The sequence below is a fragment of the Lagopus leucura genome, unplaced genomic scaffold, assembly GCF_019238085.1.
Source record: "Lagopus leucura isolate 7727_CA_CO unplaced genomic scaffold, USGS_WTPT01 Super-Scaffold_73, whole genome shotgun sequence".
NCBI classification, from domain to species: Eukaryota; Metazoa; Chordata; class Aves; order Galliformes; family Phasianidae; genus Lagopus; species Lagopus leucura.
The window spans coordinates 28772306-28786646 of record NW_024962252.1 but is presented as its reverse complement, the minus strand read 5'-3'; the positions used below and the strand labels follow the sequence as shown (position 1 = coordinate 28786646).

At 36.3% G+C, this 14341-nt stretch overlaps 1 protein-coding gene across 2 annotated transcripts in view; it reads left to right on the top strand.

Annotated features, from left to right (window-relative positions):
• Positions 1-14341, top strand: part of MDN1 (midasin AAA ATPase 1) — a 93264-nt gene that overhangs the window by 16221 nt on the left and 62702 nt on the right. For both annotated transcript variants that reach the window (XM_042877837.1, XM_042877828.1), the window contains exons 11-26: positions 353-434; positions 2150-2245; positions 3809-3921; positions 4459-4607; positions 4699-4759; positions 5314-5525; positions 6503-6606; positions 7602-7746; positions 8674-8770; positions 9643-9756; positions 10402-10549; positions 10732-10842; positions 11658-11809; positions 12263-12441; positions 12798-13006; positions 13525-13671. In XM_042877837.1, coding sequence (XP_042733771.1) covers positions 353-434; positions 2150-2245; positions 3809-3921; positions 4459-4607; positions 4699-4759; positions 5314-5525; positions 6503-6606; positions 7602-7746; positions 8674-8770; positions 9643-9756; positions 10402-10549; positions 10732-10842; positions 11658-11809; positions 12263-12441; positions 12798-13006; positions 13525-13671 — 2119 coding nt within the window. The remainder of the gene's footprint in view (positions 1-352; positions 435-2149; positions 2246-3808; positions 3922-4458; positions 4608-4698; positions 4760-5313; positions 5526-6502; positions 6607-7601; positions 7747-8673; positions 8771-9642; positions 9757-10401; positions 10550-10731; positions 10843-11657; positions 11810-12262; positions 12442-12797; positions 13007-13524; positions 13672-14341) is intronic.

Genomic DNA, 14341 nt, shown 5'->3' with positions numbered 1-14341 from the left:
TGAAAAGATTTTATTGTTGGTAATAAACTGAATATCTGTCAAGTAGTTTTCAATACCTTTCTGGGTGAATAGCATGCTGGTTTTCATGTTTTCAGTTTCATAATTGATCCCAATAATGGTTGAATGGAATACATATTATCTGTTTCCAAGCAACCTTTTAGAAGGCAATAGTGTTTGTCTTTATGTGCTCATCTATCCCTTTGAATATAGCATCCTTTTTTGTGTGTGCCTTCCTGTGTACAACTTAAATAATAACTAGGTGTGGAGCTGCCAGATGACTTAATGAACTAAGCTGTACATGAGAAAAGATGCTGTGAATTTTGACTGTTGTACTAAATGTTTTTCTTTTTAGAGACTTATTGAATTGGTGCAGCAGAATTGCTTACAACTTTGACAGTTCTTCCTCAACCACAGCAGTGAATATTTTTCAGGAGGTGCGGTAAGATTTAATCTGGAAATTGCTTTCCCAAATTGCGTCACAAATCTTAAAAAATTCTGTTTGGGAATGTGAGACAGAAATTTATATTTAAATATTTATTTATATTCCTCGGAAGTAATTGAACCGTGGTTGGGATGTTTGTCTTCTGTTTGTTAGAAGCTTTTCTTATTATTAGGAAAGCTTTTGCGTTAAGGTGCTGGAAACCAATCCAGACTTAGTGCTGCCATGCAGGGAAGCATGATGCAACAGTTTCAATTGATTTGAGTTGGGATTGTAAATAACTGAGGAAGTTTTACTTTTCATTTAAGCATTTGTTTCATTCACTTGTGTTGCACATAGTGTATGCAGTAAGAAGGCTCCAGGCTTAGATGAGGGAGTGTTTAAAATATTAGATGTTCTTGATGTTTGCTACTCGTTGTTCAGGAGCTGTATTTATTCCCAGACCTCACTGTAGATGTCTCAGAGAGAGAGTAAATGTAAAATGTATTTATGAGGAATGCTTCCAAAATTAGAGTTAAAATATGAAATAAAGGGTATAACAATATAGGTACATTCAAAACTAGATCTAGAAGCTGAATTTATTATAAGGAACGTAATCTTCTCTTTTCTACAAAGGCACTGCACTGCTTATTGTTTGATATCACATCTGTGCAGTGGTAGGAGCTTGTGTCTAGAAATGTGCTCAAAAATACTAAGGGTTGTTTCTTTGTTTATGTTGGGATAGATTTACATGGCATGTAATAGCTGAAGTGCATTTCTAGATAATTTAAAAATAGCTTCTCTTTTTAAGGTGCCCCTCCTTTGTATTTATGCTTTGGAGATGTAAGATTTTACTCTTCAGTTCTTCACTGTTTAGTTAATGGGGCACTAGTATGCTGCTGCTGCTGAATAAATACATTTTAGGTAATGTGGATATTGAGGAGTATATTATTTAGTGATGTCCGTGAGCATACAGAGTAAGAACAGTGAACAGAGTCTGTTCACAGAAGCAGTGGAGCTGTGGTTCTTTTGATGATACAACTGGTATTGAATCCATGACATGCACTGGCATAGCACACGTCCATAGGATGTGTGTTAGTTGCACAGTGTGTTAAGTGTTACTTGTCTGAATTTATGGAGAGTGCTTACTCCCTTCAGTTCCCCTCTCCCAGGTTAGTTCTGGCTGATGTGCTGCATTCTGTGACAGTAGCCCAGCTCAGTGGTGGAGATTCTTGGCCTTTCTGTTTCAATCTGAGCTGAATCCCAGTGATAGTCATCAGCTCTGTTCTCAGTAATCTTGTATTCTTCATGTAACTTAGTATCTGAATCTCTCAGTAGGAGTAGATACTTAAATTTGTAGAATAATTTTAAGATTCGTTTTTCTTGAAGTGTGAGACATCGTTCCTACTTCTTTTTTAAATTGAGAATTTTTCAAGTATTCATCAGTCAGATGCCTTCCTAAGATACAGGATCTTGCAGCTTTATTTTTTCTTCACTTTGCTCCAGTCATCTAAAAATAGCTTTTGTTACTGGATATTGAAATGTTTTTGCATTCAGTAGAAACCTCTACATTATAGAGTTCAAAACTTCCTATTTCATCCCTTTGAATTCCAGTTAAATAATTGTATTTAATTTGTCTAGGTTGGATTCAGCCTCATATATATTAAGATAGTGCTTCTCATATAATATAAAATTTGTATTGAAAAAGTTGTTTTGTCTTCCTCTTCACAGGCACTGGACTGTTTCACAGCTATGCTGTCCAACCAAGGAAGCAGACTGAAAATGGCAAAAGTTATTGGCAGTAAACTAAATATTTCCAAGAAGAAGGTATACTGAGCTATAATTAATTCAACATTTATCAGTATTAGTCTATAAATAGATTATTATTTTTTTTTTAGTAATTAATTTCAGTGTACTGTTCTAATGTTTTCCTTTAAGGTTATACCCATCTCTCTGCCCTGCACACAGAGATAGAGAATTGTTCTTATTTCTTATTAGCTGTTTTGTTTTCAGCTGTTTTGTCTCTTAAAGTTTCAGTGAATCTGTTACAGAGCACATTGCAAATCACTTCATGCAAAAGGAGCATGACAGCTGCAACAGTGCAGTTATGTAAGCATATAATACTGTGTAAAGGTTTTTGTTTTGCTTTTGTGCATGGCTCTTCCTCAAGCCCCAGTCATTACAGTGAACTTCAGTTGCTTACGTGAAGAATCTAGAGAGAAATGTCTTCTTCCTTACTACTTAACTGTAATTACTACTGTAATTGTCAATTCCAAAGCTGGAGATACTCCTCTGTAAAGTAGTAGTGTGTGATGTTAAAAGAATTAATCATGCAACACTCTTCCTTTCCCATGGGAGGAAAGGGATGTTGGGTAGGAAGAGGGAAGAAACTCAGTTTATTAAATTTGTTAAAAGGAATGTGACATAATATAGAATAATTAAGAGTAATAAATCAAAAGAAAGCAGATATGAAACCACAGGGCAGTCAGTGTGAGTCTTGATGGGCAGATCCTCCTTGGCTCACCTCCCAAAAAAGTCAAGAGTTTATCCCCAGTCACCCAGAACTGGAAATCTTCTGGAGGCTCCTGGGAAATGCAGTACAACTCAGTGTATCTTCCTCATGGAGAGTCAGAAGTCATGTGAAGCTGCTAGAGAAATCAGGAAATGCAGCTTCAGTGCACTGTGCCTCTGCACCCAGTCAACCTGTTGTATGATGCCATGATATGGAATATTGATAAAGCCAGGACAGCATCCACCCCTTATTCCGTATCAGTACATCATACTTAAATTGTACAACACAAATATACACACATACAAATCATAGCAACAATGATTAGCATTACATGTATATATACATATGACTGCTTTGTCAGATATTTCTGACCATACAAATTTGATTGTGAAGAAAATTCTTTTCTGTTACTTCAGCATGGAAAAACTTTCCAGCTGGGGGAACAGTTGGATCCCCATAACTCTTCTGTTTGTTCTTTTCTTCCATTGTTTGATAACAGGAATGTGTTGTCCTACTGTTCTTGATTACAGAAAGATTTTCCTCATGTTTTTATTTTATCTTTCTTTATTTTGAGGGATTTGTTTTTTGATTTGTTAACTGTTCTCAGTTTAAGTTTGTGCAGTCAAGCTACCATAGAAAACAGAGTAGCATAATGGCATAAAACTCATTACCAAGTTATTAAATGGGGAGACACTGTTTATGCAGTAGATAAGATCCTTCGGGATTTTAGGTGATAAATATGTAATAATCCATAAAATATTAAATAAGCTAAGAAAAAAAAAATATTTGCACATTGATACTGATAGTGTGGCAAGGATGTTTTCAGCATTATGTTGCATGCAGTGTTGCTATTGGAATTCCTGATGTTCTCTTCACAGGTTGAGTTCTTTTGTGAACTCTTCAAACCAGAAATTTTAGTACGGGAGCAAGAAGTTTCTGTGGGAAGAGTGCATCTCATGAAGAAACAAAGCCTGGCTCTTACTGTAAAAAGGTAGAATATCTTGCAGTTTTGTATTGGAATAGAATATATTGGAAATCACATAATTAAAAAATGCAAATCAAACAATCTCACTCAAATAGAAGAGATGTGATGAGATTTCTCTTGTAATCTGACCTATACTTTGTGCATCTTTAAGACTGTCTGTGTCGTAATTCTGGCTGCCAAAGCATGGAGATTTTCAGATTCTTTCATACAAGAGTTTCTTCAGAGCTTTTTGGGATCTGTGGTTGTTGTAATTAGACTTTGATGACTTTTATTTGTGAAGGGAGATCTTTGTAGTACATGACACTAACTGCACTGGTCTGGACCATTTTGGGAACCCTGAATTTTTAGGTTGTATGTTTAGGAAAGTAAGTATCTTATGTAATGCTTATCAGGATATCATGGAATTAATTTTTTCCAAACCTCTTTTCTAAATCAATAATAATAATCCTGAATTCAACTATTCCTCTAAAAAGTAAGATAGATAAAATTGAAATGAGCTCCTAGATAAGTCTTGGCTTTGAATGACTTCCTTTATTTTGTCAGAACAAAGCAAACTTTTGCTGCCACCCGACCATCTGCAGTACTGATTGAGCAGCTTGCAGTTTGTGTTGTCAAAGGAGAGCCTGTGCTCTTGGTTGGTGAAACAGGAACTGGTAAAACCTCAACTGTTCAGTACCTCGCTCACGTTACAGGTAAATGCAGTGTGGACACCAACTTGTGCAAAGGTTATTTAAGAGACAAAATACAGAAACAAGTTGATGTGCTTTCTGTTTCTTTTCTAAGGACACCATCTGAGGGTTGTCAACATGAACCAACAAAGTGACACCGCAGATCTGCTAGGGGGGTGAGTTGTTGATTACCGTTAGGTGTGTTTTGCACAACTACTTGGCAGTATAAGAACAACCTTCTTGCAAGCATTGCTGTATTGTCAAAGAATTGTTTCAGATGCAGCTCAGTTTTGTGGTTTCCTAAGATATTTATAATACTTGTTTGCATGCTGAACCCTTGCTTTCCTTGCTGTAGAACACAGGCACTTAACTGAAATGTATGCATGTATATGATGAAGTAATTTAAAAGCAGAACCCAAGGTTGCTTTAAAAACAGCTAAACTGTTCAGTATAAGTCTGATAAAATATGCACTAGGCATATTAATAGTGGCACAACTGTTTTACTTACTAGTGCCATTTTGTCTTTTTTAAACTGGTTTTATAAAGTAATTTAGGTAAGTGCTGTTTTTTTGTTTTTTTTTTCAGTCGTTATTTTAGTGGAAAATAAACTTTATAACCTGGCTTCTTCAATGCATAATCTTGTTTCAGTGAATGCTTTTGTTAGTGTATGTTTGTCGTAGTCACAACGGAGCAGGAACTAACAAATAACTCCTCTTTTCCTTCTTTTCAGTTATAAGCCTGTGGATAACAAGTTGATCTGGCTACCTCTGCGAGAGTCTTTTGAAGAACTCTTCTACCAAACATTTTCTAGACAGAAAAATCAGACGTTCTTGGGCCATATTCAGACCTGCTACAGGCAGAAACGTTGGCATGATCTGCTAAAACTAATGCAACATATTCATAAATCTGCTATTAATAAAGGAGCAAAAGAAAGTCCATCTGGTGAGAATTCAGGCTGTTTTAATGCAGATCATTAGTGGTGAACCGTTACAGACAGTAGACAAGTAGTGGTGAAGTTTTTGTTCAGTGATTGTCTCTTTATTCTGTCCTTTCTTCTAGTTTTGAAAAGCACAATCTCTTGTCTATAGCAAAATACTGTTAGAATAGTCTTTTTTTCCTAGCTGATCACTGCTGTCTGCTATCTGTCCATCACTGCTGTCTAACAGTGAAGATTGTCTGAACCATGGTGCCCTTGACTTTTGATCTCTACTCAGTGTGCTTCTTGTTTGCTGTGTTGGTGAACAGTCCTAGTTGTTTATCTGTCATTCTGGCAAATGGATGCCTTCATACTTTCTCTCAGACTTGGAGTCTTAACAAATCTCAACAAGTATCACCTATTTTAAAAGCAGAAAAAGCTTTTAGTAATGACTTCAAAAGCTTTCTAGAAGCTTGTTGATGGCTTGGTTTCACTGCCTGTTATGTGGACTTGACAAGTGCTTTACTTTGATTTATTGTTGTTGTCTGTGAGTAACATTTTTTTCCTCTTTTATACTTGGCATCCATTTTGGGTCAGAAGCAATACTGATAGTTGCCTTTCATGAAGTGGTTTCTGGCCCTAGATCTAATGAGTGAAACAGTAGCTTTCTTTCAGAATGGGCCAAGTGAAATTACTTATGAACTTCTTCTCCCTCTTTTACCTGATTATTTTGAAGGTACAGTTATAAAATTAAATGTACACAACTAGCAGAAAAGATGAGAATGTAAGATCTACTCAGTGTTTCAAGCAGCTTGATAGCATGAAAGATGTGGATGTGGCGTGAAGAATTCAGTGAAGAATTCAGTACATCAGGCTTTGGTTGGACTTGATGATCTTTAAGGTCTTTTCTAACCTAAATGATTCAGTGATTCTATAAAATATTGCTTCTAAACACTTTTGTCCTATTCTATTGCTATGAACATAAATTTTGTTTTCCTTACAGGCTCACCATTGAAGGAGAAGTGGGAGGCATTTGGTCTTAAACTGAATCACGCTCATCAACAGATGAAGATGACAGAGAATGCACTTCTCTTTGCTTTTGTAGAGGTATTTAGAGTTTTATGTTTTGATGCTGGGAAAAATGAGGAGGACTGTTAATGAAACATTGTGATCAGTATTATATAAATAACTTCCTGGCAGGAGTCTTAATGTGAAGTAAAACTTGTAGTGAAGTAGTTTCACAATAGCTATGTGGAACAGTGTGACCTACTTCATGGGGCTGGAATTTAGATGGAGGGAGGAGAAAAAGAGTGTTTGGTGGTAGCAAGCTAATTTAATGCTGTGTAAAATAAGGGTTAGGACTGTATGATAAAAGGTTATTGACAGTACGGCATATCATGTTTTCAAATTGATAAGATTACAAAATACATCTTGACCAATCTGCAGTAGGATATCCTCATGGCTAGCGGTTCCACTGAAGTATTTAGTAAGAAAAATGTGTGCTATGTATGTATCTGGAAGAGATTTGTGTGAGGTTTCAAACCCATGGTATTACAGTCTAATGACACTGTTTGCGGTAGGGGAAACTATAGTGTTTTAAGTATAGCTGTACTTTGTCATCCTATTAGTCTGAGTATGCTTTCAAATTTTATAAAATAATCAGTTCTCTTTCTGAAAAGGACTATATAAATAGATGGGGAATGTTTGAATGAGTATAGTTTTATTCAGTGAAGTCTAGTTCACTGAGAAATGTCGTGTTGCTTTTGTCACTGTTTGGATTTCTTTAGATGAACCATCTTATGGGTGTTGTCAGTGAATCTTTTGCACCACAGTGATGAGTGTTGCTGACAGGCAACACAGTAAAAAAGAAAGCCTATTTCTGTTATAAAGGAGCAGATCTAAATGGTGAAAATTGTTTGGCTTTTATGACTTAGAAAGTAATTGCTGTTGTTGAGGGAGATTAGTAAAACCACAGTGGCTGTAAAAAGATCTGGGACTGCCTTTTTGTCTAATGAACCCATAGACTGAAGTACAAGTATTTCCTATATGCAGGTGATACATCACTGCTGGTGATGTGAGTAACAGATTGATCTTATTTTTAGGGTACTCTGGCACAAGCAGTAAAAAAAGGAGAGTGGATTTTATTGGATGAGATCAACTTGGCTGCAGCAGAGACGTTAGAGTGTCTGAGTGGTTTATTGGAAGGATCATCTGGTTCGCTGGTGTTACTGGACAGAGGAGACACAGGTACTGTTTCTGTGCTTTACACTGTGTTTTTCTGTCCAATCTTTGAATTCCCAATCCTAAATAAATAACAAACATTTACCATTATAGTGAATCTGTGCAGGGGAGAATGTGTTCATTCTATACTTCACATTTGTATGCAAGAAGTGGGAGTTTAATTCACTGCATCCCAGGAGACTTCAGATAACATACTGTTGTAGCTTTTGCCTATTTGGACTCTATGAGGAATAGGACTCTAGTGCTTATGTTAAGCATTACAGTCTCTGAAGAGTATTCAATGGGTGTCTTTTTTTTCAGAGAGCTCAGCTAGCAAATGATGCAAAGTCACTAACCATCTCTCTTGTGCAGACCACACTACAGCCATTCATGGAGCAACAGCCTCCTTGGAAGACAAAAATCCTCACCCCCTTCTTCCTCTGCTGCATTTCGTATTGCTTGGCATGATGTATTTTTAGCAGAACGTGCCTTTGACCTACTTGGGTCGCAGCCAGACCCCAGTGCAGATCTAAAGGTGAACAATAAAATTGCTGAATATTATTTTCTAGGCTTACAACTGGAGACAAATGTTGCATGAGTTCCCTAAGCTGTGTTTTCTTCCTGGCTGAGGGAAAAACGCTTCCCACTGTTATGAAAGAGACAAAAGGAGTTTCATATTGAGAGATTATATGATTTATGAAATGTTGGTGCTGTTGAGATATCCTGTTACGCACAAATCAGAGATTTCATTTGCTTATGACTGTTGAGTAAAGATGTGGGTATATTTCTACTAAGTTATATGGGGTTGTTCTCTGAAGACTTATCACCCTGGCATTTGAAGAAGATGTAGTAGTGCAGTAGTAGAAAACTGGCTAAGAAGAAGTCTACCATATTTAATGTAATAAATGTCCTGGGTTTAGCACTAACCCTTTGTTTCATGTTTCTGTTCTTTAGAACCTCTAGTACGTCATCCTGATTTTCGCTTGTTTGCATGCATGAATCCAGCGACAGATGTTGGAAAGCGAAATCTTCCTCCAGGAATACGGAACAGGTAGGAAAGAAAAGAACTCTCTAACAAAATTCTTAAACTTCGATGAAGAGAGCAACTTTTAACTATCTTGGTGAAATGATTCAGCAAAGAATGCCGTATTGGAAGCCTAAGAATGTAAGTGTGAATTCTAGCTTCATGTGACAGATGACTTCCACATCACAGTGAGAGTTTTTGTATGAAATAGTGTCATGAAAATACTTTGAAGTTGCCAAGGATGAACAAGGGGTCTAGCAATAATAGAGTGCTGTCACTGGGAACAAGGTAATAATAATTCTTTACAATTAAATTGTCAATGCCTACGAGTGCTATTACAGCTTATGTTCCAGATGGGGATTATAAAGGGAAATGCTTCATGCTTTCTTATTCTTGATAACTCAGAACTGTTGATGATCCTTGCAAAAAGATACGTATTCAGACTTGTTCACTCAGTAGAAAGATGGACTACATAGTAGAACAAGTATGTATTTGAAATATTGGATTTAAGGTATGGCCAGGAAAATTGGAGATGTGGCAAATTCATTCCTTAATAATACCTGCTCCTGAGCGTATGGATCTTCTTGTATGTGATGTATTTTCTCCAATAGCTGCACATGCAACCCCTTAACAGATTCATATTGTGTAAAAGTGTATATATGCACTTACTGTGTATAAATAGTCATTTGCAGTTAATTTTGATGTACTGCTACTAGCTCCCTGATTTAGTAGTGAGAGGGGACAAGAAAGAGTGTGGTGCAGAAGAAAGAATATTTCAGTTTCAGCATAACTCGTTAAGTTTAAATGATTTTATATTTGCAGTTGTCAAAAATGAAATTTTGTGTTTTTTCTATTATTGTAAGATGTCTAAATGTTATGAATTGATTTGACTCATACAGGTTTACAGAACTTTACGTAGAAGAATTGAGAAATGAAGGAGATTTGCAAATTCTTATAATGGATTACCTGAGAGGCTTGAATGTAAGCAAAAATACAGTGCAAGGAATTGTGAAGTAAGTTGTGATTTCTTGGAATCTTTGTTAAAATAAGGCACAAAAAGGAAACATACAACTAATCTATGGTTAGAATGGTTTGGGAAACACAGAAATGCCCCGTACACAGCAACTGCCACAGAAACAGAGTTTGGTAGATATAACTTTATTAATTCTGTACTCATGGGGAGGAGATTCACTTCTTCTTACTAAGAAAGGTATTCTTGGTGACATCAGTTAAAAAAGCACTCTTGTTGCAACCCTCTTTCCCATCTTAGTGATGAAAATGGTTTGTTTCTGTAGATCATACCAATGAAAACCTTGTGTTTTTTAACAAGTAACCATTCTTTTCTGTAGAATAAAGTATATAATCTTGTTCTACTAACCTGAAGAACTATTAAATGCTTAAGATACTTGTTCAAACTTACTTTCTGTGTGCCGAGCTCTCAAAAAAATGGTTCTGAAATACTGTGTTGCTTTGTTTCACTGGCTATACAGATGGCAGAGTTTGGCATGGCTTTCTCAGCTTACAGCTTCTGAAAAAACTTGACAGTTGAAGATAAGCTTAAGTTTGTACTTTAATTCCTCAAAGGAATGTTCTGATCAGAAACAACACTGTATAACTGGAACTGTTTTCACTTTTTTTTTTTTTTTTTTTTTTTTCAGCTTTTATTTAGCTGTGAGGAAGGAAGCCGAAACGAAGCTGGTAGATGGAACTGGCCACAGACCTCATTACAGTCTCCGTACACTTTGCAGGGCACTGAGATTTGCAGCATCTAATCCGTGTAGCAGCATACAGCGCTCACTGTATGAGGTGATTACCTGCACTGAGGTTTATTTCGGTTTGTGTATTCACCACAGAGTCTGTTTGGGTAAAGGAAAATCCTCTCTTCTGGGTGCAGTATTGAAGACAAATGATTCTTTAGTTCTGATGCATTCTGTTTGTTTGTTCTAATGGTTTATCACTTAATTGCTAACAATAACTTTTCTTCTTAGGGCTTCTGTTTGAGCTTTCTAACACAGCTCGACAGAGTTTCTCACCCAGTGGTTCAAAAGCTAATTTGCCAGCATATAGTCTCTGGCAACATCAAAAGCCTTCTCAAGCAGGTATGTAAAAATGCTACTTCTAAGCTGGTGAGTAATCAGAGTAGAATTTATTTTGCATTACTTTCTCTGCCTTTTTTCTCCTACGTTTCCTACATGCGGTCTTGCAGTCATGTGTTTTGTGTGTGTGTGTGTGTGCAAAAAACCTAAAACTTTTTAAAAATTCAATTCCTTAATAATTTTTGTTTCTATACAAAATACCTGTATGTTAGATGGTTTATTTGTAAATACAAAAATATGGAAGACTGGATGATTATAGTATTGTGGAGTGTAGGCAGCTTAATATAGTGACTCCAATAGTAAAACTTCACAGGCTTTTGAGGAATTTTCACAGATTCTTTTGTTTTTAGATCCTAAGCAAGCATCTTTGCTTTTTCTCTGATGAGAAAAGAGAAATCTCACTAATTCAGGGAGCCCAAGATGAGTTTGTGTAGCTGAATGGACAACTGGGATAGGGGAAGCCAGTTGTAAGATAAGCGCATTTGTTTAAGAATAAAAATCTTAATGTCAGAAAATATGAATATAAAAAGCTAAAAGCCAGTTTGCCATTTGAAAGTGTATTTTGAAATTCAGTGCTACGAGAATGTCTTTAGAAACTGCTGTCGTTGTGGTGCAAAGGTTCCTGCTTCATGACCTTGAAATAATCTGCTCAGGCTTTTCTTTCTGTGACAAGGGGATGGTGCTTATTGCAGGAGTGCTCAGGGAGCAATATAAAATGACTTATTTTAGAATACGTTACAGTAGTATAACACTAGTTGTCTTCATTAGCAAATTAAAACTCGTTTTTATGATCTTTTATTTCTGTCATGTCTCCTCAGCAAATACCAAAACCCCAAGGAGGAAGATTTATACACATAGAAGGATACTGGATTTCTGCTGGGGATAAGGAACCTACTGTAGATGAGACTTACGTGCTAACCCCTTCAGTTAAGCTTAATCTGAAAGATATTGTCAGAGTTGTGTCTGCAGGGTATGTCTTTTTTTTCTGTTAGTAAACTTGGTTAAAGTTGCTTATTTATTGTGTCCATCTAGTCTGCATTGTTTAGCATGAGAAATATCTGGTTTACTTCTATTTTATAGTTAACTTTTCATTGTACAGTGTCTTGAGTTTATATTTCTTTCTCATCTGAAGCTATCTAACTGCTATATTGAGTTTTATTTCAGTGATCATCTAGAAATTTTGCAGTTAGAGTATCCAGCTTATTTCACACTTCCATATAGTAACTTCACAGCTAGCAGCTAGCATTTGTGAGTAAAGTTCCTCATGTTAATCCTTTAGTGTATCGTCTTTAATTCAAAATTAGTTAAATAGTGATGTTTTGGTAATAAAGAATCTGTGGAAGATTCAAGTGATGCTGGTATCTTGTATATGAGGAAGATGTGACTCGTGCTTCTAAACCACTGTGTTGGTTGTCCCTCTTAGGACTCACCCAGTACTGATTCAAGGAGAAACCTCTGTTGGTAAAACCAGTTTAATTCGCTGGTTGGCTGCTGCTACTGGGAACCACTGTGTAAGGATCAACAACCACGAGCATACTGACATCCAGGAATATATTGGCTGTTATACATCAGATGCCTCTGGGAAGTTGGTATTTAAGGAAGGTGGGTCAGCATATTGCATTTACTTCACATTCCTGTGTTCCTTTCCTCGTTCTTTCTCTTTTGCCTAACTTGTCTCCTTTATTGCAATGGAGAGATAACCTTCTATGAAGGTAGTATGTACCTATTGATAGTTACTTATGCAAATTACAGTAAATTCTTAAGAGTTTATGTGTCTCATCGCTATTCTACTTCTTGTCCTTTTGTACATAAAGAATTCAGTAGTTTAAGCTGTTGCTTCCATGTCTGAATTAGCTTTTACACTGAGTGAAAACTGATTACTGAAAGTATCTAAATGCATTCTCTGTTAGATTTAATTTGTTAAATTTTTAACTAGAACTCTTTCTGTTCCCTCCAAGGCATCCTCATAGATGCAATGAGAAAGGGTTACTGGATTGTTCTAGATGAACTGAACTTGGCTCCCACTGATGTTCTGGAGGCTCTCAATCGATTGCTGGATGATAACAGGGAGCTGTTCATTACTGAGACTCAGGAAGTTGTCAGAGCTCACCCTCACTTCATGCTCTTTGCTACACAGAATCCTCCAGGACTCTATGGTGGCAGGAAGGTCTGTATAATCTCTTATTTTGTGTAACTATGACTCTAGAGAGTGAATCCCTATTGAACATAGAAGTGTGATGTGAAAACCTACTGATGCGTGGTACGAAATTAATATGAAACTCTAAGGAGGTAGGAGGTAGAAGATGGATCTGGAATGACTGTAAGTACAACTGGATTCCTATTTAGGTTAGATACAGATATCAAAGCTCTAACTAATTTTGAATAATTGAAATTTAAGTGCTATACTGAACTGGAGTTGACATATGCTATAATTGATGCAGTATTCCTTGTTCAAGAGCACTGGAGAAGAGATTTGACTTAAATTATTTATGTATGTTTCAAAGCTCTTGTCCTCATCTAGCCATCTGTTACACTTTCTTCTACATCTATGTGTATGTGTTTATTTGTTTACAATGAGACTAGTCATATTTCCTTAGGATGTGTAGGAAAAGATTTATAACATAAGGAAAAGCTCAAAAAAAAAAAAGGAAAAGCTCAAAGCAATAGCATGTTCTTGTATTTTAGGTTTTGTCCAGAGCCTTCAGAAATCGTTTTGTAGAACTGCATTTTGATGAACTGCCAAGCACTGAACTGGAAACCATCCTGCACAAACGATGCAGTTTGCCACCTTCTTATTGCAGCAAGCTTGTTAAAGTCATGTTAGACCTGCAAGTATGAAAGTCTTTCTTCTTTTTGTAGAAGATTGCAATGCTAAGTAATAGAAATTCATTCTGGGGGGCAGTGTGTTGTGGACTGATTGATATAGAGTGCAGTTAAATGAAGAAAATCCACAGTGAAGTACTTAATTCAGTGGTTAGGATGGAGAATAGGGAAGATGATGTCAGATTTGGAAGAAGGCCAGCAGCAGCAGCAAAATTAATAACTGAAGGCCTTGTGTTTTAGTGTGTAAAACCGTTTCTTGGCCTGAATGGGAAGTATAATAATAGATTTGTAGCAGCATTTGGGCCATGCCAAATTTGGTACTATTTTTGAGCAATATTTTTGACTGTGTTCTGGTACGCCTATGTGTTTAACAGACACTTAACACTTAGTAAATACCTAAAACTATCTTGTATTATAAAGCAATTGCAGTAGTATAAACCAAATCACACTCTTTCTATCGCTTTCTGAATATCTTAGTTTATTTTGCTGCACTAAAGTAAAGTAAACTTAAAAATTATTAGCATTCCTTTTGGTGTAGAACCTCCTTCCTTGTTTGGATTTTGCTTTATTCCGGGTACCTATTTTCTTACTATTTTTACTTACAGTATTTTGCTTCTGGGAACCTATCAAATTCGTTTACGTACAGGTACTCTGGGACTTGTGACAATGCTGGATATTT